Genomic DNA, 23509 nt, shown 5'->3' with positions numbered 1-23509 from the left:
TACTACCAATACTAATACTACCACTACTGCTACTACCACTACTAGTGCCACCCATACTACTAGTACTACTACTATTACCAGTAATACTACCACTACTATTACTACTACTACTACTACTACCAATACTACTGCTACTACTACCAATACTACTGTTACTACTACTACCACTGCTACTATTACCAATACTACTACTACTACTACTACTACTATTACTACTACTTTTACCAATACTTCTACCACTACTACTTTTACCAATACTACTATTACTACTACTACCACTACTACTACTGCCAATACTACCACTACTACTATTACCAATACTACTATTACCTCTACTGCCACTGCTACTACTACTACCACTCCTACTATAACCAATACTACTATTACTACTACTGCCAATACTACTATTACTACTACTAACACTACTGCTACTACTACTACTGCTACTACCAATACTACTGCTAATACTACCAATACTAATATTACTACTACTACCACTACTGCTACTACCACTACTAGTACCACCAATACTGCTATTCCTACTACTATTACCAATAATACTACCAATACTACCAATACTACTACTACTACTAATACCAATACTACTGCTACTACTACCAATACTACTATTACTACTACTCTTACTACTACTATTACCAATACTTCTACCAATACTACTATTACTACTACTTTTACCAATACTACTATTACTACTACTCCACTACTACTACTGCCAATACTACCACTACTACTATTACCAATACTACTATTACCTCTACTACCACTACTACTACTACTACTACTACCACTCCTACTATAACCAATACTACTATTACTACTATTACCAATATTACTATTACTACTACTACCACTACTGCTACCACCACTACTAGTACGACCAATACTACTATTACTACTACTATTACCAATAATACTACTACTACTACCAATACTACTACTACTACTACTACTACCAATACTACTAGCACTACCAATACTACTATTATTACTACTATTACCAATAATACTACCAATACTACTACTACTACTACCAATACTGCTACTACTACTACTACTACTACTGCCAATACTACTTCTACTACTACCAATACTAATACTACCACTACTGCTACTACCACTACTAGTGCCACCCATACTACTAGTACTATTACTACTACTCCACTACTACTACTGCCAATACTACCACTACTACTATTACCAATACTACTATTACCTCTACTACCACTACTACTACTACTACTACTACCACTCCTACTATAACCAATACTACTATTACTACTACTACCAATACTACTATTACTACTACTACCACTACTGCTACCACCACTACTAGTACGACCAATACTACTATTACTACTACTATTACCAATAATACTACTACTACTACCAATACTACTACTACTACTACTACTACCAATACTACTAGCACTACCAATACTACTATTATTACTACTATTACCAATAATACTACCAATACTACTACTACTACTACCAATACTGCTACTACTACTACTACTACTACTACCAATACTACTTCTACTACTACCAATACTAATACTACCACTACTGCTACTACCACTACTAGTGCCACCCATACTACTAGTACTACTACTATTACCAATAATACTGCCACTACTACTACTACTACCAATACTACTGCTACTATTACCAATACTACTACTACTACTACTACTATTACTACTACTTTTACCAATACTACTATTACTACTACTACCACTACTACTACTGCCAATACTACCACTACTACTATTACCAATACTACTATTACCTCTACTGCCACTGCTACTACTACTACTACTACTACTACTACTACTACTACTACTACCACTCCTACTATAACCAATACTACTATTACTACTACTGCCAATACTACTATTACTACTACTAACACTACTGCTACTATTACTACTACTGCTACTACCAATACTACTGCTAATACTACCAATACTAATATTACTACTACTACCACTACTGCTACTACCACTACTAGTACCACCAATACTGCTATTACTACTACTATTACCAATAATACTACCAATACTACTACTACTACCAATACTACTATTACTACTACTATTACTACTACTATTACCAATACTTCTACCAATACTACTAGTACTACTACTTTTACCAATACTACTATTACTACTACTCCACTACTACTACTGCCAATACTACCACTACTACTACTACCAATACTACTATTACTACTACTTTTACCAGTAATTCTACAAATAATACTACTGCTACCAATACTAATACTACTACTACTACCAATACTACCAATACTACTACTACCAATACTACTACTACTACTACTACTACTACCGCCAATACTACTAGTATTACTACTACTACTACTACTACTACTACTACCACCAATACTACTACTACCAAATCTACTACTACTCTGACTGACTCTCTCCTCCCACCCTCTTTCTCTCTCTTCCCCCACTTCCCCTCCCCCTTCTTCTCTCCCTCCCTCCCCCTTCTTCTCTCCCTCCCTCCCCCTTCTTCTCTCCCTCCCTCCCCCTATTTCTCTCACTCCCTCCCCCTACTTCTCTCACTCCCTCCCCCTACTTCCCTCCCTCCCTCCCTCCCCCTACTTCTCTCCCTCCCTCCCCCTACGTCTCTCCCTCCCTCCCCCTACTTCTCTCCCTCACTCCCCCTTCTTCTCTCCCTCCCTCCCCTACTTCCCTCCCTCCCCCTACTTCCCTCCCTCCACCTACTTCTCTCCCTCCACCTACTTCTCTCCCTCCCTCCCCCTTCTTCTCTCCCGCCCTCCCTCTACTTCTCTCCCTCCCCCTACTTCTCTCCCTCCCTCCCCCTTCTTCTCTCCCTCCCTCCCCCTTCTTCTCTCACTCCCTCCCCCTACTTCTCTCCCTCCCTCCCCCTACTTCCCTCCCTCTCTCCCTCCCTCCCCCTACTTCCCTCCCTCCCTCCCTCCCTCCCTCTCTCTCTCTCTCTCTCTCTCTCTCTCTCTCTCTCTCTCTCTCTCTCTCTCTCTCTCTCTCTCTCTCTCTCTCTCCCCCTTCTTCCCTCTCTCTCTCCCTCCCTCCCTCCCCCTTCTTCCCTCTCTCCCTCCCTCCCTCCCTCCCCCTTCTTCCCTCTCTCCCTCCCTCCCTCCCTCCCCCTTCTTCCCTCTCTCCCTCCCTCCCCCTTCTTCCCTCTCTCTCTCCCTCCCTCCCCCTTCTTCTCTCTCTCCCTCCCTCCCTCCCTCCCCCTTCTTCTCTCTCTCCCTCCCTCCCTCCCTCCCCCTTCTTCTCTCTCTCTCTCCCTCCCTCCCCCTTCTTCTCTTCTCTCCCTCCCCCTACTTCTCTCCCTCCCTCTCTCTCAGGGATAACATGGGTTTCCCAGTGGTGGAGTGCTCTGCTGATGGATCCTTCATTCTGTCCAAGCCGCCCAAAACAGGCGGATTGGTGTCGTTCGGAACGGTTGCCGAGCAACTAGTGTACGAGATCGGTGACCCGCAGAAATACCTGCTTCCTGACGTCACCTGTGATTTCTCTAACGTCAACATCACTGAAGTAGCAGGTACACACACACACACACACACACACACACACACACACACACATTTTTACATTTAATAATTTATCCAGAGCAACTTACAGTTATTGCATTCATCTTAATATAGCTAGATGAGACAACAATGCATCACAATCAAGTATATTTTCCATCAACAAAGTATTTATCTGCAAAGTTCGTGCAAGTGGGAAAAGAGAAGGGCCTTTTTTTCTCTCTCTCTCTCTCTCTCTCTCACACACACACACACACACACACACACACACACACACACACACACACACACACACACACACACACACACACACACACATTGAGGATGGGGTATCAGGTAGAAAGCTACAGTGGAGGACAAGCCCAACGTGGACTAGAGGGTGAACCCTGTGTCCCTACAATAAACCCTAAACAGTCACATCTGGAATGAATCACAACTGAATCTTAGTCTGACACTCAAACGAAACCCTTTCTGGCTCACTGTCCTCAACTCAACCTCTGATGAACATCCCAACAGACATCAAACACATGGACGGAGTACACTGTTAACAGACAGACAGATGGACTGAGTTCACTGTCCTCAACTCAACCTCTGATGAACATCCCAACAGACATCAAACGGATGGACGGAGTACACTGTTAACAGACAGACAGATGGACTGAGTACACTGTTAACAGACAGACAGATGGACTGAGTACACTGTTAACAGATGGACAGAGTACACTGTTAACAGACAGACAGATGGACTGAGTTCACTGTTAACAGTTGGAGGAGGGAGATGAAGGGGGTTTAATTAGGATTGAAAATATGGCGGGAGGAAGGGAGAGCCTGTTTGTGTGTCTCATGTCTCTGTCTGTCTTCAGGAGTGGAGGGAGGGATGGTCAAAGTGACCGGAGCCAGAGGTTTTGCTCCGTCCAATGACTACAAGGTAACACTAGAACAATTTCCCAGTAATCATCCCCCAGGTTCAGAGCCACAGATGTCCTGTTGACATTGTATGAGTCAAGTCTCTTCATTCTCATTTAAATCAATGAACGAAATGTATTTTCTTTATTCCCTAGGTGTGTGCCACCTACATGGATGGGTACAGGGCGACAGCAGTGTGTCCTGTAGGGGGCCCCAGAGCTACCGAGAAGGCCAGACGCACCGCAGAGAGCATCATCAAACGGTTAGCGTTAGCATCCAATCCAAACCAAACATTTAATTAGCACACTGCTAGCGGATAGCTTCGTCTAACAGTTAGCGTTAGCATCCAATCCAAACCAAACATTTAATTAGCACACTGCTAGCGGATAGCTTCGTCTAACAGTTAGCGTTAGTATCCAATCCAAACCAAACATTTAATTAGCACACTGCTAGCGGATAGCTTCGTCTAACAGTTAGCGTTAGCATCCAATCCAAACCAAACATTTAATTAGCACACTGCTAGCGGATAGCTTCGTCTAACAGTTAGCGTTAGCATCCAATCCAAACCAAACATTTAATTAGCACACTGCTAGCGGATAGCGTCGTCTAACAGTTAGCGTTAGCATCCAATCCAAACCAAACATTTAATTAGCACACTGCTAGCGGATAGCTTCGTCTAACAGTTAGCGTTAGCATCCAATCCAAACCAAACATTTAATTAGCACACTGCTAGCGGATAGCTTCGTCTAACAGTTAGCGTTAGCATCCAATCCAAACCAAACATTTAATTAGCACACTGCTAGCGGATAGCTTCGTCTAACAGTTAGCGTTAGCATCCAATCCAAACCAAACATTTAATTAGCACACTGCTAGCGGATAGCTTCGTCTAACAGTTAGAGTTAGCATCCAATACACAATACAAACCCTTGGCACTTAATTAGTGGCAAGTAACACTGAAACATGCATGAGAGCATCAGCTGTTCCGGACAACTGTGTGATCACGCTCTCTGCAGCCAGTGTGAGTAAGAACTATAAACAGGTCAACATTCACAAGGCCGCAGGGCCAGACGGATTACCAGGACGTGTACTCCGAGCATGCACAGACCAATGTGTCTTCACTGACATTTTCAACCACTGATATTTTCAACCTCTCCCTGTCTGAGTCTGTAATACAGACCACCCTAGTCCCTGTGCCCAATAACACTAAGGTAACCTGCCTAAATGACTATCAACCCATAGCGCTCACGTCTGTAGCCATGAAGTGCTTTGAAAGGCTGGTCATGGATCACATCAACACCATCATCCCAGAAACCCTAGACCCACTCCAATTCGCATACCGCACCAACAGATCCACAGATGATGCAATCTCTATTGCACTCCACACTGCCATTTCCCACCTGGACTAAAGGAACACCTATGTGAGAATGCTATTCATTGACTACAGCTCAGCGTTCAACAACATAGTGCCCACAAAGCTCATCACTAAGCTAAGGACCATGGGACTAAACACCTCCCTCTGCAACTGGACATCCTGACGGGCCAACCCCAGGTGGTAAGGGTAGGTAACAACACATACGCCATGCTGATTGTGAACACAGGGACCCCTCAGGAGTGCGTGCTCAGTCCCCTCCTGTTCTACCTGTTCACTCATGACTACACGGCCAGGCACGACTCCAACACCATCATTAAGTTTGCCGATGACACAACAGTGGTAGGCCTGATCACCGACAACGATCAGACAAGGATCAGACAATGGTCCAAACACACCAAGACAGTCGTATAGAGGGCACGACAACACCTTTCCCTCCTCAGGAAACTGAAAAGATTTGGCATGGGTCCCCAGATCCTCAAAAGGTTCTACAGCTGCACCATCGAGAGCATCCTGACGGGTTGCATCACCGCCTGGTATGGCAACTGCTCAGGCTTCGACCGCAAGGCCCTACAGAGGGTAGTGCGAATGGCCCAGTACATCACTGAGGCCAAGCTTCCTACCACCCAGGACCTCTATACCAGGCGGTGTCAGAGGAAGCCCCTAAAAATTGTCAAATACTCCAGCCACCCTGGACTGTTCTCTCTGCTACCGCACGACAAGCTGTACCGGAGCGCCAAGTCTAAATCCAAGAGGCTTCTAAACAGCTTCTACCCCCAAGCCATAAGACTCCTGAACATCTAGTCAAATGGCTAACCAGACTATTTGCATTGCCCCCCTTCAAAGCTGCTGCTACTCTCTGTTATTATCTATGCATAGTCACTTTAATAACTCTACCTACATGTATATATTGCCTCAATTACCTCGACACCGGTGCCCCCACACATTGACTGTGTACCGGTACCCCCTGTATATAGCCTCCACATTGACTCTGTACCGGTACCCCCTGTATATAGCCTCCACATTGACTCTGTACCGGTACCCCCTGTATATAGCCTCCACATTGACTCTGTACCGGTACCCCCTGTATATAGCCTCCACATTGACTCTGTACCGGTACCCCCTGTATATAGCCTCCACATTGACTCTGTACCGGTACCCCCTGTATATAGCCTCCACATTGACTCTGTACCGGTACCCCCTGTATATAGCCTCCACATTGACTCTGTACCGTAACACCCTGTATATAGCCTCCACATTGACTCTGTACCGGTACCCCCTGTATATAGCCTCCACATTGACTCTGTACCGGTACCCCCTGTATATAGCCTCCACATTGACTCTGTACCGTAACACCCTGTATATAGCCACCACATTGACTCTGTACCGTAACACCCTGTATATAGTCTCCACATTGACTCTGTAACGGTACCCCCTGTATATAGCCTCCACATTGACTCTGTACCGGTACACCCTGTATATAGCCACCACATTGACTCTGTACCGTAAGACCCTGTATATAGCCTCCACATTGACTCTGTACCGTAACACCCTGTATATAGCCTCCACATTGACTCTGTACCGGTACCCCCTGTATATAGCATCCACATTGACTCTGTACCGGTATCCCCTGTATATAGCCTCCACATTGACTCTGTACCGTAATACCCTGTGTATAGCCTCCACATTGACTCTGTACCGTAAGACCCTGTGTATAGCCTCCACATTGACTCTGTACCGGTACCCCCTGTATATAGCCTCCACATTGACTCTGTACCGGTACCCCCTGTATATAGCCTCCACATTGACTCTGTACCGGTACCCCCTGTATATAGCCTCCACATTGACTCTGTACCGTAACACCCTGTATATAGCCTCCACATTGACTCTGTACCGGTACCCCCTGTATATAGCCTCCACATTGACTCTGTACCGGTACCCCCTGTATATAGCCTCCACATTGACTCTGTACCGTAACACCCTGTATATAGCCACCACATTGACTCTGTACCGTAACACCCTGTATATAGTCTCCACATTGACTCTGTAACGGTACCCCCTGTATATAGCCTCCACATTGACTCTGTACCGGTACACCCTGTATATAGCATCCACATTGACTCTGTACCGTAAGACCCTGTGTATAGCCTCCACATTGACTCTGTACCGGTACCCCCTGTATATAGCCTCCACATTGACTCTGTACCGTAACACCCTGTATATAGCCACCACATTGACTCTGTACCGTAAGACCCTGTATATAGCCTCCACATTGACTCTGTACCGTAACACCCTGTATATAGCCTCCACATTGACTCTGTACCGGTACCCCCTGTATATAGCATCCACATTGACTCTGTACCGTAAGACCCTGTGTATAGCCTCCACATTGACTCTGTACCGGTACCCCCTGTATATAGCCTCCACATTGACTCTGTACCGGTACCCCCTGTATATAGCCTCCACATTGACTCTGTACCGGTACCCCCTGTATATAGCCTCCACATTGACTCTGTACCGTAATACCCTGTGTATAGCCTCCACATTGACTCTGTACCGTAAGACCCTGTGTATAGCATCCACATTGACTCTGTACCGGTATCCCCTGTATATAGTCTAAACATTGACTCTATACCGTAACACTCTGTATATAGCCTCCACATTGACTCTGTACCGTAACACCCTGTATATAGCCTCCACATTGACTCTGTACCGTAATACCCTGTATATAGTCTAAACATTGACTCTATACCGTAACACTCTGTATATAGCCTCCACATTGACTCTGTACCGGTACCCCCCTGTATATAGCCTCCACATTGACTCTGTACCGTAATACCCTGTATATAGTCTAAACATTGACTCTATACCGTAACACCCTGTATATAGCCTCCACATTGACTCTGTACCGGTACCCCCTGTATATAGCCTCCACATTGACTCTGTACCGGTACCCCCTGTATATAGCCTCCACATTGACTCTGTATCGGTACACCCTGTATATAGCCTCCACATTGACTCTGTACCGGTACCCCCTGTATATAGCCTCCACATTGACTCTGTACCGTAACACCCTGTATATAGCCTCCACATTGACTCTGTACCGTAACACCCTGTATATAGCCCCACTATTATTATTTACTGCTATTCTTTAATCTTTTGTTAATCTTCTCTTACGTTTTTTTAGGTATTTTCTTAATACTGCATTGTTGTTTAAGGGCTTGAAAGCATTAGGTCTACAGCTGTTGTATTCGGCGCATGTGACAAATAACATTTGATTTGATTTGATAAACGAGGCAAAATAGAAGTTGTCCTATAACAGTTAAGATCAGCTTGATCTCCCCCTTTAATTAAAGGACGAACCGTGGCTGCCTTCCAAGCAATGAGAAACTCCCCAGACAGGAGAGACAGGTTAAAAAGCTGTGAGGAGGAGGGTTTAGTCTCCAGGTCTTTAATCGTTTTCCAGAACTTATTTTGATTAGACCCACAGAGAGAGAACGGCTCCTTAAAGTAACTAACTTTGGCCTTCCGGATAGCCTGAGTGCACTTATTTCTAATTTGCCTGAACGAGAGCATGTGCCGAGCCTTTCGCCAAGTGGAATTCTTGAGGTGGAGTAACTCTGCCAACTCACAGTCGAACCAGGGGCTAAACCTGTTTTTAATTCTTATTTTGTTTATGGGGGCGTGTTTGTTAACAATACCACTGAAAATATCAAAAAATAAGGTCCAAGCATCTTCGACAGAGGGGATCAAGCTGATTCTGTACCATTTTTACAGAGGCCAGATCATGAAGGAAGGCTTGCTCGTTAAAGTTATTTAGCAAGCGTCTATGACCAATCAGGACAGGTCGTTTCCCTGAGCAGCCATTACGAACACAGGCTGTAAAACAGTGATCACTAAGGTCATTACAGAAAACACCAGACTGATACCTATCAGGATTATTTGTGAGGATAACATTGAGGAGAGTAGCCTTTTCTGGGTGTTTGGAGTCATACCTTGTGGGATTGGTAATAATCTGAGAAAGATTTAGGGTGACCCATTGCTTTAGGACTTGGTCAGGTGGTTTAAGCATGTCCCAGTTTAGGTAACCTAGCAGGACAAATGCAGACTTAGTTTAAGGGGTTAGGAGAGAGCTTAAGGCAGGTAGGGTACAGGCCGGTGCGGATGGAGGACGATAACACCCAGCAACAGTCAACAAAGAGCTGTTTGAAAGTTGAATGCTTAATACTAGCAAATCAAATTGTTTGGGGACAGACTTAGTGGAGACAACCGAGCACTGAAGGTGATCCTTGGTAAAGATTGCCACTCCACCACCTTTGGAAGATCTGTGTTGCTGAAAAAGGTTATAACCAGAAAGGTTAACATCAGAATTCAAAACACTCTTCCTTAACCACGTCTCAGTAATGACCAACACTTCTTGGATTGGAGTTGTGAACCCACACTTATAATTGATCCATTTTAGGTAATACGCTTTTAGAGTTAACCAGCAGAAAACCCAGGCTTTTACGAGAGCAGAAATCAGTGAAGCAGATATCAGAGCACAAGTCAGAATTGGGGCTGGCGACAGTAGATGGGCCAGGGTGTACATGCACATTTCCAGATATCATCAACAGTAATACAATCAGGGCACGGCAGAGGACAGGGAGAGCTCTGCAGTGTTTATTTATGACATTTGAATGTGCATTAGATGACAACAAGATCATATTGTACAGCAAAAAAAAAAAGCAGGCGAGAGGTGGTTAGAATAGGTTGGGAGGCCAAGAGTCTGTGTAACCAATAGAGAGTCCCGAGTGTGGAAACAAAACAGTCTGTCCCACAGTAGCTAGCAAGTGTCTGTCCACTGTTTTTTTTCCCTTCACGTAGAAAAGGAGGTCGTTAGCTAGCTATATCTCTTCACTTTCAGCGAATGGTCCTTTACGACGTCCAAACAAAGTTGTCCTGTGGCTGTTGTATTTTGGAGTTGGCGAGGAGGACGTCTTCTGATGTGATCAAAGCAACAATATTGTTTCTTATTGAGGTCATTTTAACATTGAAGTGTCCTGGCTGCATATCAGTTCAAAATAGAGATGATTCCAGGTATGTAATGACCTCTGCACAGATGGAGGGGGCTTCGAAGGCCTCTGCATTTGGGAGGGGGGAGGTTGTGAGTCTCTCCTGCCATTGTTGGACTCAAGAGCTTTGACACCTCTCACTTCACACCTCAGTGCTAATTGATCTGATCTGTTCTATGCTTGGTAGCCTTAACTTAGCATTCAGTCCTTTATTAAGTAACATATATCATTTGTAATTTATTTGTTTTTTTTAGCACAGCAGTTGGAAAGGACGTGGAGTACACACCGCTCCATCAGGATTTCCATCCGCTCGACTCGGCTCACGTGTTCTCTGTATAGCTGGCAATGCAATCCAAGCCCCCTTTTTGTTCAGGGACGCGTTATTCCAGTTCTGTTAGCCACATGTCTGTGGAACTTGTTCAGTTTATGTCTCAGTTGTTGAATCTTATGTTCATACATATATATATATATATATATATTAGAGGCGATGCCTCTAACGCCCTAATGGATGGGCCACCACTGAAATGCACATGTGGTTGTTTTAGGACCTTGTGTGTGTGTGTGTGTGTGTGTGTGTGTGTGTGTGTGTGTGTGTGTGTGTGTGTGTGTGTGTGTGTGTGTGTGTGTGTGTGTGTGTGTGTGTGTGTGTGTGTGTGTGTGTGTTATCAGGACACGTCGGATGTTCAAGCAGCTGGGTCTGGAGGACTTCACCTCAGTCAACATCCAGGTGTTGGGGGCAGAAGATACCTACGGACCACACAGCAATAACACGGTACGCTACGACACTGTGTGTGTGTGTGTGTGTGTGTGTGTGTGTGTGTGTTGAATAGGTGTGTGTGCTACTGACGGGCCACCCCCAGGTGGTGAGGGTAGGCAGCACCACATCAGCCACACTCACCCTCAACACGGGGGCTCCTCAGGGCTGCTTGCTTAGTCCCCTCCTGTACTTCCTGTTCACCCACGACAGCGTGGTCGCCCACACAACTCCAACGCCACCGTTTAGTTTGTCGACGACACGGCGGTGGTTGGGCTGATCGCTGACAACGATGAGACACCCTGTAGGAAGGAGGTTCGAGACCTGGCAGTGCGGTGACAGGAGAACAACGTCTCCCTCGATGTCAGCGAGACAAAGGAGCTGATGGTGGACTACAGGAAACAGAGGACTGAACAGGCCTGTAGTGGGTTGAGAGCTTCAAGTCCCTCGGTGTCCAAATCACTAAGGAATAATTCCTTAGAATTATCATGGTCCATAAGGTTATTATAGTAAACAAAAACAAATTAAAAACTAAAAACATTTGAAAACTATACTGAAATGTTTATATTTGACTAAAAAAAATAAAACATAAATTATGTTTAGTTAAAAAAAATATCTTTGGGCAAAAAATCGAATGGAGTTTTCAAGATTTTTTTTCTAATGGGATTTTCGATCTTCTGAATCTGGTGGGTAAATGCTGCCAGTAGATGGCGCCACTATCACTGGCTATCACTAGCTATCACTGGCTGTCACTGGCTATCATTAGCTATCACTGGCTGTCACTAGCTATCACTGGCTATCACTGGCTATCATTAGCTATCACTGGCTATCACTGGCTAACATTAGCTATCACTGGCTATCACTGGCTGTCACTAGCTATCACTGGCTATCACTGGCTGTCACTGGCTGTCACTGGCTATCACTGGCTATCATTAGCTATCACTGGCTATCACTGGCTATCACTGGCTATCATTAGCTATCACTGGCTATCATTAGCTATCACTGGCTGTCACTGGCTATCATTAGCTATCACTGGCTGTCACTAGCTATCACTGGCTATCACTGGCTATCACTAGCTATCACTGGCTATCATTAGCTATCACTGGCTATCACTGGCTATCATTAGCTATCACTAGCTATCACTGGCTATCACTGGCTGTCACTGGCTATCATTAGCTATCACTGGCTGTCACTGGCTATCACTGGCTATCACTGGCTATCATTAGCTATCACTGGATATCACTGGCTATCACTGGCTATCATTAGCTATCACTGGCTATCACTGGCTATCATTAGCTATCACTGGCTGTCACTGGCTATCATTAGCTATCACTGGCTATCACTGGCTATCACTAGCTATCACTGGCTATCACTAGCTATCACTGGCTATCACTAGCTATCACTGACTGTCACTAGCTATCACTGGCTATTACTGGCTGTCACTGGCTATCACTGGCTGTCACTAGCTATCACTGGCTATCACTAGCTGTCACTAGCTATCACTGGCTACCACTGGCTGTCACTAGCTATCACTGGCTATCACTGGCTGTCACTAGCTATCACTGGCTACCACTGGCTGTCACTAGCTATCACTGGCTATCACTAGCTACCACTGGCTATCACTAGCTATCACTGGCTATCACTGGCTGTCACTGGCTATCACTGGCTATCACTGGCTATCACTGGCTGTCACTAGCTATCACTGGCTATCACTAGCTATCACTGGCTATCACTGGCTGTCACTAGCTATCACTGGCTATCACTAGCTACCACTAGCTACCACTGGCTATCACTGGCTATCATTAGCTATCACTGGCTGTCACTAGCTATCACTGGCTATCACTAGCTATCACTGGCTATCACTAGCTACCACTGGCTATCACTGGCTATCATTAGCTATCACTGGCTGTCACTAGCTATCACTGTATATCACTAGCTACCACTAGCTACCACTAGCTATCACTGGCTGTCACCGGCTGTCACCGGCTGTTATTAGCCACCACTAGCTGTCACTAGCTATCACTAGCTGTCACTAGCTATCACTAGCCAACAGGGAACAAATCTGAGGGTGAACACGGACCGTGACTGGGTCAAGCTAGAACAGCTTGTTAAGTTGCTGGAGCCGTTCGCATTCCACACCGACCAACTTCAAACTGTCAGCCAGTTGCTGTCTGATGTGTTGCCGTGCCTTCCCTACCTTGGAGGCACGCTTTCAGTCAACTACTGTTGCAAAACCGTTGGCACAGGTCCTCCTGAAGTCACTGTGTGAGCGCTTCGTATGCATTCTGAATCCTCTGGAAGCCAGACTTTGATCCCCTGCAGCAGCTTGCTTGATGGACACAAGTGTGTCTCTGCCACTTCGCTCAACAGAGATGGAGCCACTGATGAGGGAAGCAGAGTCTTTTGTACAAATCGGACAGGACAACCGTGGAGCAGCAGGACTCCCAGGAATATGCTGAATCCAGCACGCATCTAGACCATAGTCCTTCAGAAATACAGCTTCCTCACATTGAAGATTGTGCCTGAGGTCACTGTTCAGCTGGAGGGTCAACCTGGCAGGGCATTAAGTGCTCTGTGTGAGCTGTGGAAATACCTGGAAGAGGTAAAGGAGGGCATGTTTTCCAGAGTCACCTCTCCAGGTCTGACAGGCAAGGATGGCTGTTTATCCAAACCTGAGGCCAGTGGCACTGGATCTGGATCTGCCCCGGCATCTGAATCTGGTTTCTACCCCGGCATCTGGATCTGGTTTCTACCCCGGCATCTGGATCTGGATCTGCCCCGGCATCTGGATCTGCCCCGGCATCTGGATCTGGTTTCTACCCCGGCATCTGGATCTGGTTTCTACCCCGGCATCTGGATCTGGTTTCTACCCCGGCATCTGGATCTGGTTTCTACCCCGGCATCTGGATCTGCCCCGGCATCTGGATCTGCCCCGGCATCTGGATCTGCCCCGGCATCTGGATCTGGTTTCTACCCTGGCATCTGGATCTGGTTTTCTACCCCGGCATCTGGATCTGGTTTTCTACCCCGGCATCTGGATCTGCCCCGGCATCTGGATCTGGTCTCTACCCCAGCATCTGGATCTGATTTTCTACCCCGGCATCTGGATCTGGTTTTCTACCCCGGCATCTGGATCTGGTTTCTGGCCCGGCATCTGGATCTGGATCTGCCCCGGCATCTGGATCTGGTTTCTGCCCCGGCATCTGGATCTGGATCTGCCCCGGCATCTGGATCTGGTTTCTACCCCGGCATCTGGATCTGGTTTCTACCCCGGCATCTGGATCTGGTTTCTACCCCGGCATCTGGATCTGGTTTCTACCCCGGCATCTGGATCTGGTTTCTACCCCGGCATCTGGATCTGGTTTCTACCCCGGCATCTGGATCTGGTTTTCTACCCCGGCATCTGGATCTGGTTTCTACCCCGGCATCTGGATCTGGCTTCTACCCCGGCATCTGGATCTGGATCTGCCCCGGCATCTGGATCTGGATCTGCCCCGGCATCTGGATCTGCCCCGGTTTTACCCAGCATCTGGTTTCTTCCCCAGTATCTTACCCAGCATCTGGATCTGCCCCGGTTTCTGCCCTGGCATCTGGTTTCTGCCCCGGCATCCCAAGCATTCGTGGAGAGAATATTCTCTGTCTGTGGACAAATGTCATCAGGCTCCAGAAACCCGTAAGACTGCTAAAGAGTCCGGGTAGCTGTTGGTTAACTATTTAACCATCTCCATTGACCCTTTTTCCACTAACTCTTTTGACTCGACACATCTCCACCCGGCACAGCCAGAAGAGGCCCGGCCACCCCTCATAGCCTGGTTCCTCTCTAGGTTTCTTCCTAGGGTTCTGGCCTTTCTAGGGAGTTTTTCCTAGCCGCCGTGCTTCTACACCTGCATTGCTTGCTGTTTGGGGTTTTAGGCTGGGTTTCTGTACAGCACTTTGAGATATCAGCTGATGTAAGAAGCGCTTTATAAATACATTTGATTTGATCACATACGCTGCTGCTACTGGTTATTATCTATCCTGTTGCCTAGTCACTTTATCCTTACCTATATGGACATATCTACCTCAATTACCTCGTACCCCTGCACATCGACTTGGTACTGCTACCCCATGTAATAGGGTGTCATTTGGGACCCACCCCAACAGGGTGTATGACTGTCAGAAGTCAGGGGTAAACCTTTTTCATGCCAAGGGCTCTGCTGGGTCTATGACTGTCTAGGCCAGAGGTCAGAGGTAAACCTGTTTCATGCCTCTTTACCCAGCAAGGGCTCTGCTGGCAATGGATTCATACAGCATTTTCTAAACTCTCTCTCTCCTTCACCCCCCCCTCTCTCCTTCACCCACCCTCTCTCTCTCTCTCTCTCTCTCTCTCTCTCTCTCTCTCTCTCTCTCTCTCTCTCTCTCTCTCTCCTTCACCCCCCCCTCTCTCTCCCCTCCTCTCTCTCTCTCTCCTTCACCCGCCCTCTCTCTCCCTTACTCCCTCTCTCTCTCCTTCACCCACCCTCTCTCTCCCTCTCTCTCTCTCTCCTTCACCCGCCCTCTCTCTCCCTCTCTCTCTCCTTCACCCACCCTCTCTCTCCCTCTCTCTCTCTCTCTCTCCTTCACCCACCCTCTCTCTCCCCTCCTCTCTCTCTCCAGACCCCTAGAGAGGTGGTAGTCTGGATGGCTGTGCGTCATAAACAGAAGAAAGCTCTGGAGTTCTTCGCCAGGGAGATAGCACCTGCAGGAACGGGCATGGGTAGGAGCGTAAACACACACACACACATGTATACGCTCGCATTAATGTAGGATGCCCACACACACTGTACACACTGTACACACACACTGTACACACACACTGTAAACACTGTACACACACTGTACACACACTGTACACACACACACACTGTACACACACTGTACACACAGTGTACACACACACACACACACACACACACACACACACACACACACACACACACACACACACACACACACACACACACACACACTCTCACTCTCCCTCTCTCTGTGCCCTAGTTGAACTCTGCATGAGTCAGTGAATGCGGGAACGAGTGTTATGTTGACGCAGAGTTACAGTAACAGCATATTGCCATATGACTAACAGGGTGCATCCCAAATGGCCATATAGTGCACTACCATTAACCAGAGTCCTGTGGGTCATTTCTACTGGGCCCCTGGTCAAAAGTAGTGCACTTGGGACTAATCCACTGTCTACATGGACTGATGTTAGAGTTTATTCCTCATAATCACAACCACTAGCTAAACCATGTGTGTGTGTCTGTGTACAGTGTGTGTGTCTGTACAGTGTGTGTGTCTGTACAGTGTGTGTGTCTGTACAGTGTGTGTGTGTGTGTGTGTGTATGTGTGTATGTGTGTGTGTGTGTGTGTGTGTGTGTGTGTGTGTGTGTGTGTGTGTGTGTGTGTGTGTGTGTGTGTGTGGCTGTGTGTGTGTGTGTGTGTACATGGATTCCTCATAATCACAACCACTAGCTAAACCATGTGTGTGTGTGTGTGTACAGTGTGTGTGTGTGTGTGTGTGTGTGTGTGTGTGTGTGTGTGTGTGTGTACAGTGTGTGTGTACAGTGTGTGTGTACAGTGTGTGTGTGTACAGTGTGTGTGTGTGTGTGTGTGTGTACCTGGTTTCCTCAGAATCACAACCACTAGCTAAACCGTCTGTCTGTCTGTCTGTCTGTCTGTCTGTCTGTCTGTCTGTCTGTCTGTCTGTCTGTCTGTCTGTCTACATGGTTTCCTCAGAATCACAACCACTAACTAAACCGTGCTCCCTCTCTCTCTCCTAGCTCCTGGACTCATGGGCATAGTTGGAGGACGACCAAGAGTGTAAGTATTCAAAAGGTATTCTCATACACGCTCACACATAGGGCTGTTATGGTGACCGTATTACCACCAAACCGCCGGTCACAAGTCAACGTGACCGTTTAGTCACGGTAATTAGGCTTCTCCTAGCTCTGATGCTGCTGCTGGTTGTTACTAGTCTACCAAACTTGCTACCTGCCTGGTACTCAGCACTCTATTGTCCCTCTAGTCACTCTGACATCAATGCAAATGTGATCGAAAATCTAATCAAACACTTCATAAGAGCCCATGAGCTCATGTTGCGCAACATTTCAATAGGCCAAATGCAATTGCGTGAGAGAACATTGTTGATGGCCTCTATTAAAAAGAAGAGGATCCCATCAGCTTTCTATAGGCTAGGCCTACTATATTTATTTCTCAACTTTCCTAATATTAAGCACATTGCTTATATTTACAACAGGAGTATAGCCTACCTGGCTGGCATGAAAATAAACCACAGGGAAAAGCATCCTCCATTCACTATTTATGTACATAGATTACATGTAATTTTTCCAGCTGCCCCTGTTTTGTTACAGGTGCATGATAATGGTCCATTATAAAACTAAACAAATGTCACACAGATATTATTTTGTGTATATATAAAGACAAGATTAAATGAAGTATAGTCTGATAGGCTAATATTGTCACCCATCACTTGTGAATGATGCCCAGCATTGCCTTTTTTTTTTTTTGCGACTTTTTCTAATCGTAGTCGCACACTTCATGTAGTCTAGCTCATAGGCCTGTATGTCTTAATAAGATTTATATCACAACTAAAGTGGCCAAATAAGTTCTTAAAATGAAGCACATTAACCGGTTTTATAACGGGTGTAGAGCCCAGCTGGCATACATGAGCAGCGGGTGAGTTTCAAGTTTTAGGAGAGATAATTTTCACCATAAAAATGCACCTTTATCCTAAAAGCATTTCATGCATAATCGCATTTGCGGTCACTTTTGATAATGCTGTTTTCCTGCTAATGGAACATTCGCTCTCATAGCCTACTGCCGGGTGCGCATTGCTGCGCTTATAATGTGAAGAAATAGCATAATAGTTTACCAACATTTTAAGCTAAATGTTCTCATCTGTTGCGTCAGCCAGGGTTTTTGATGCTCGTGGTTGTATTCATTTGGGATCTATCTCATCCCACAACTGTCCCAGACTATGTTTGGAATATTTATTTCTCCCACAGAATATAATAGGTCGACCTTTGTACTATGGGGGATAGTAGATTGACATAGGCTAGTGCTTTTTCTGTTCGTTAGGTCTACTCATCTTGTTGGCTGAATCAGGCTAAATGCCAGTGCTGTTGCTGTTCGTTAGGTCTACTCATCTTGTTGGCTGAATCAGGCTAAATGCCAGTGCTGTTGCTGTTCGTTAGGTCTACTCATCTTGTTGGCTGAATCAGGCTAAATGCCAGTGCTGTTGCTGTTCGTTAGGTCTACTCATCTTGTTGGCTGAATCAGGCTAAATGCCAGTGCTGTTCGTTAGGCCTACTCATCTTGTTGGCTGAATCAGGCTAAATGCCAGTGCTGTTCGTTAGGCCTACTCATCTTGTTGGCTGAATCAGGCTAAATGCCAGTGCTGTTGCTGTTCGTTAGGCCTACTCATCTTGTTGGCTGAATCAGGCTAAATGCCAGTGCTGTTCGTTAGGCCTACTCATCTTGTTGGCTGAATCAGGCTAAATGCCAGTGCTGTTCGTTAGGCCTACTCATCTTGTTGGCTGAATCAGGCTAAATGCCAGTGCTGTTCGTTAGGCCTACTCATCTTGTTGGCTGAATCAGGCTAAATGCCAGTGCTGTTCGTTAGGCCTACTCATCTTGTTGGCTGAATCAGGCTAAATGCCAGTGCTGTTCGTTAGGCCTACTCATCTTGTTGGCTGATGGAAAGTAAATGTGGACAGTTCTTCCAATATCTTCAATATGCACCTTGGAATTGGATAAGGGACGCGGGCAGTTGCGTCCCCGATGTGTCTGTCTTCACTTGTAGCCTGTGAGAAAGACCCCATCACGTGATGGAGAGTCATGTGAGTGAGAAAGACCCCATCACGTTATGGAGAGCCATGTGAGTGAGAAAGACCCCATCACGTGATGGAGAGTCATGTGAGTGAGAAAGACCCCATCACGTTATGGAGAGCCATGTGAGTGAGAAAGACCCCATCACGTTATGGAGAGCCATGTGAGTGAGAAAGACCCCATCACGTGATGGAGAGTCATGTGAGTGAGAAAGACCCCATCACGTGATGGAGAGCCATGTGAGTGAGAAAGACCCCATCACGTGATGGAGAGTCATGTGAGTGAGAAAGACCCCATCACGTTATGGAGAGCCATGTGAGTGAGAAAGACCCCATCACGTGATGGAGAGCCATGTGAGTGAGAAAGACCCCATCACGTGATGGAGAGCCATGTGAGTGAGAAAGACCCCATCACGTTATGGAGAGCCATGTGAGTGAGAAAGACCCCATCACGTTATGGAGAGCCATGTGAGTGAGAGGTGACCCCATCACGTGATGGAGGGCCATGTGAGTGAGAAAGACCCCATCACGTGATGGAGAGCCATGTGAGTGAGAAAGACCCCATCACGTGATGGAGAGCCATGTGAGTGAGAAAGACCCCATGTGATGGAGAACCATGTGAGTGAGAAAGACCCCATCACGTGATGGAGGACCATGTGAGTGAGAAAGACCTCATCACGTGATGGAGAGCCATGTGAGTGAGAGGTGACCCCATCACGTGATGGAGGGCCATGTGAGTGAGAAAGACCCCATCAGGTGATGGAGAGTCATGTGAGTGAGAAAGACCCCATCACGTGATGGAGAGCCATGTGAGTGAGAACGACCCCATCACGTGATGGAGAGCCATGTGAGTGAGAACGACCCCATCACGTGATGGAGAACCATGTGAGTGAGAAAGACCCCATCACGTGATGGAGGACCATGTGAGTGAGAAAGACCCCATCACGTGATGGAGGACCATGTGAGTGAGAAAGACCCCATCACGTGATGGAGAGCCATGTGAGTGAGAGGTGATTCGGAGAGCGTAGCTGATTACCATAATGACGGCCACTGGCCGCAAAAGGCATGGATTTCTTTAGGGTGCGTTACGGCCACAACAAATGGGATGCCGCCGGGAAATTCGAGGCATTATCAAGTGCTTGTCAAATTGTCAGTGAGAGACTGATGAAGTGTGTACAGCCTGTGCAAAAAAACAAAACAAAGCAGAGCTCATGTCTTTTCAAGCGACTTTCTTTTCAAATCATCATTAGAGTCGCATCATGCAGCCTTACAATGTATTACAAATCAAAACATACAGGCCAACGTTTATAGAACAACTAAAGTTACATTAATGACTCTAAATTAAGCATATAGGAGGATCTGTTTCTTTGTTAACTGCTCAACACAGAATGGCTGCATGTGCGCACTCCCTCAAATCTCTTGGATAAAATATCTCTTCTATGTTATTCAGTTTTGTTCAGGTGTATTCTTCATACTATAAAATAATATAAAATAACGCTATGGAATTCTAAGCAAATCGTGTCTGCTAAATGAACTAGTGTAGCCCACAGCCATATGGCCTAGCCAGATCAGGACCTGCTAAATGAACTAGTGTAGCCCACAGCCGTATGGCATAGCCAGATCAGGACCTGCTAAATGAACTAGTGTAGCCCACAGCCGTATGGCACAGCCAGATCAGGACCTGCTAAATGAACTAGTGTCGCCCACAGCCGTATGGCATAGCCAGATCAGGACCTGCTAAATGAACTAGTGTAGCCCACAGCCGTATGGCCTAGCCAGATCAGGACCTGCTAAATGAACTAGTGTAGCCCACAGCCATATGGCATAGCCAGATCAGGACCTGCTAAATGAACTAGTGTAGCCCACAGCCGTATGGCATAGCCAGATCAGGACCTGCTAAATGAACTAGTGTAGCCCACAGCCATATGGCCTAGCCAGATCAGGACCTAACATAAGGATTGACTCAGAGTATGCTATTCTGTTCTTCTGAAATAAACTACATTTTCTTCATATCATGTTTCTTTAGACCTGTCTGAAATAAATAATGGATTTATTGGGATGCTGTAGGCTGTATTACATGGATTTATTAGACTTTTTAAAATGTAGATTTTCCAAAGGTCTGGAACAGTGGCTTGTAGGCTTCTGTGTGGAAGCCAGGAGCTGCTAAATGTGTTTATGTTCATTAACGGTCAATTACCGTGAAAACCGGCTGTTATTTTGCTTGACCAATCACCGACGGACCACATTTCCTGACTGCCAACACAGCCCTTCTCTCACACACGAACTAATCCCATGTTGTATTTGAGGTGGGTCTTTTCAGCCCATGTTTTCGTCATGTCTTTTTGCAGCTCACCGGTTCTCAAACCTTTCTTCTTCATGCACTCAAAGTCTCAGCTGAAGGTAAAGTCTTCTCAATATTAATCCTCGTCGATACTGATCAGATTAATTGATCGATTTGCTGGTATATTAATTGATGGGTTGATTTATTGATCGAAAAACAGATCATTTATTTATGGTTCGTGTCGATTGAATGGTTTTATTTAGTGGCCGATTAACTTCAACTGATTATATTCATTGGTTGACGTATTCATTCATTGTTTATCGATGACGTCGCTGCAGGTGGACGTGCACATTGGTGGAGAGCACGCCGAGACGTACACTGAGGCGGAGTCAGACTCTGAGGCTCCGCCCCCAGCGGAGGAGAAAGCTGTACCTGTCGCAGGTACGCCATCACCTGGTCTCCACACAACCCCCCCAGTCCTCTACACACTACTCAACCCCCCCTAGTCCTCTACACACTACTCAACCCCCCCAGTCCTCTACACACTACTCAACCCCCCCAGTCCTCTATACACTACTCAACCCCCCCTAGTCCTCTATACACTACTCAACCCCCCCAGTCCTCTATACACTACTCAACCCCCCCTAGTCCCCTACACACTACTCAACCCCCCCCCAGTCCTCTATACACTACTCAACCCCCCCTAGTCCTCTACACACTACTCAACCCCCCTAGTCCTCTACACACTACTCAACCCCCCCTAGTCCTCTACACACTACTCAACCCCCCCTAGTCCTCTACACACTACTCAACCCCCCCTAGTCCTCTACACACTACTCAACCCCCCTAGTCCTCTATACACTACTCAACCCCCCCTAGTCCTCTATACACTACTCAACCCCCCCTAGTCCTCTACACACTACTCAACCCCCCCTAGTCCTCTACACACTACTCAACCCCCCCTAGTCCTCTACACACTACTCAACCCCCCCTAGTCCTCTACACACTACTCAACCCCCCCTAGTCCTCTACACACTACTCAACCCCCCCTAGTCCTCTACACACTACTCAACCCCCCCTAGTCCTCTACACACTACTCAACCCCCCCTAGTCCTCTATACACTACTCAACCCCCCCTAGTCCTCTACACACTACTCAACCCCCCTAGTCCTCTACACACTACTCAACCCCCCCTAGTCCTCTACACACTACTCAACCCCCCTAGTCCTCTACACACTACTCAACCCCCCCTAGTCCTCTATACACTACTCAACCCCCCCTAGTCCTCTACACACTACTCAACCCCCCCTAGTCCTCTACACACTACTCAACCCCCCTAGTCCTCTACACACTACTCGACCCCCCCAGTCCTCTACACACTACTCAACCCCCCTAGTCCTCTACACACTACTCAACCCCCCCAGTCCTCTACACACTACTCAACCCCCCCTAGTCCTCTACACACTACTCAACCCCCCCCTAGTCCTCTACACACTACTCGACCCCCCCAGTCCTCTACACACTACTCAACCCCCCTAGTCCTCTATACACTACTCAACCCCCCCTAGTCCTCTACACACTACTCAACCCCCCTAGTCCTCTACACACTACTCAACCCCCCTAGTCCTCTCCACACTACTCAACCCCCCTAGTCCTCTCCACACTACTCAACCCCCCTAGTCCTCTACACACTACTCAACCCCCCCAGTCCTCTCCACACT

The 23509-nt window shown here is 46.6% G+C and overlaps 1 protein-coding gene across 1 annotated transcript; it reads left to right on the top strand.

The window, feature by feature from the left end:
• Nucleotides 1-3384: 3384 nt before the first annotated feature.
• On the top strand, nucleotides 3385-22244 carry LOC120039989 (the record flags this gene model as incomplete). Its single annotated transcript, XM_038985310.1, has 8 exons — nucleotides 3385-3576; nucleotides 4426-4490; nucleotides 4624-4730; nucleotides 11558-11660; nucleotides 16278-16377; nucleotides 17441-17480; nucleotides 21856-21907; nucleotides 22127-22244. Coding segments are annotated over exons 1-8 (775 nt in total), but the record flags the coding sequence as incomplete, so codon positions are not given.
• Nucleotides 22245-23509: the final 1265 nt, after the last annotated feature.

The sequence above is a fragment of the Salvelinus namaycush genome, unplaced genomic scaffold (assembly GCF_016432855.1).
Source record: "Salvelinus namaycush isolate Seneca unplaced genomic scaffold, SaNama_1.0 Scaffold3161, whole genome shotgun sequence".
Classification (NCBI taxonomy): Eukaryota; Metazoa; Chordata; class Actinopteri; order Salmoniformes; family Salmonidae; genus Salvelinus; species Salvelinus namaycush.
The sequence above is the reverse complement of the archived record's forward strand: the minus strand, read 5'-3'. Positions and strand labels throughout refer to the sequence as shown.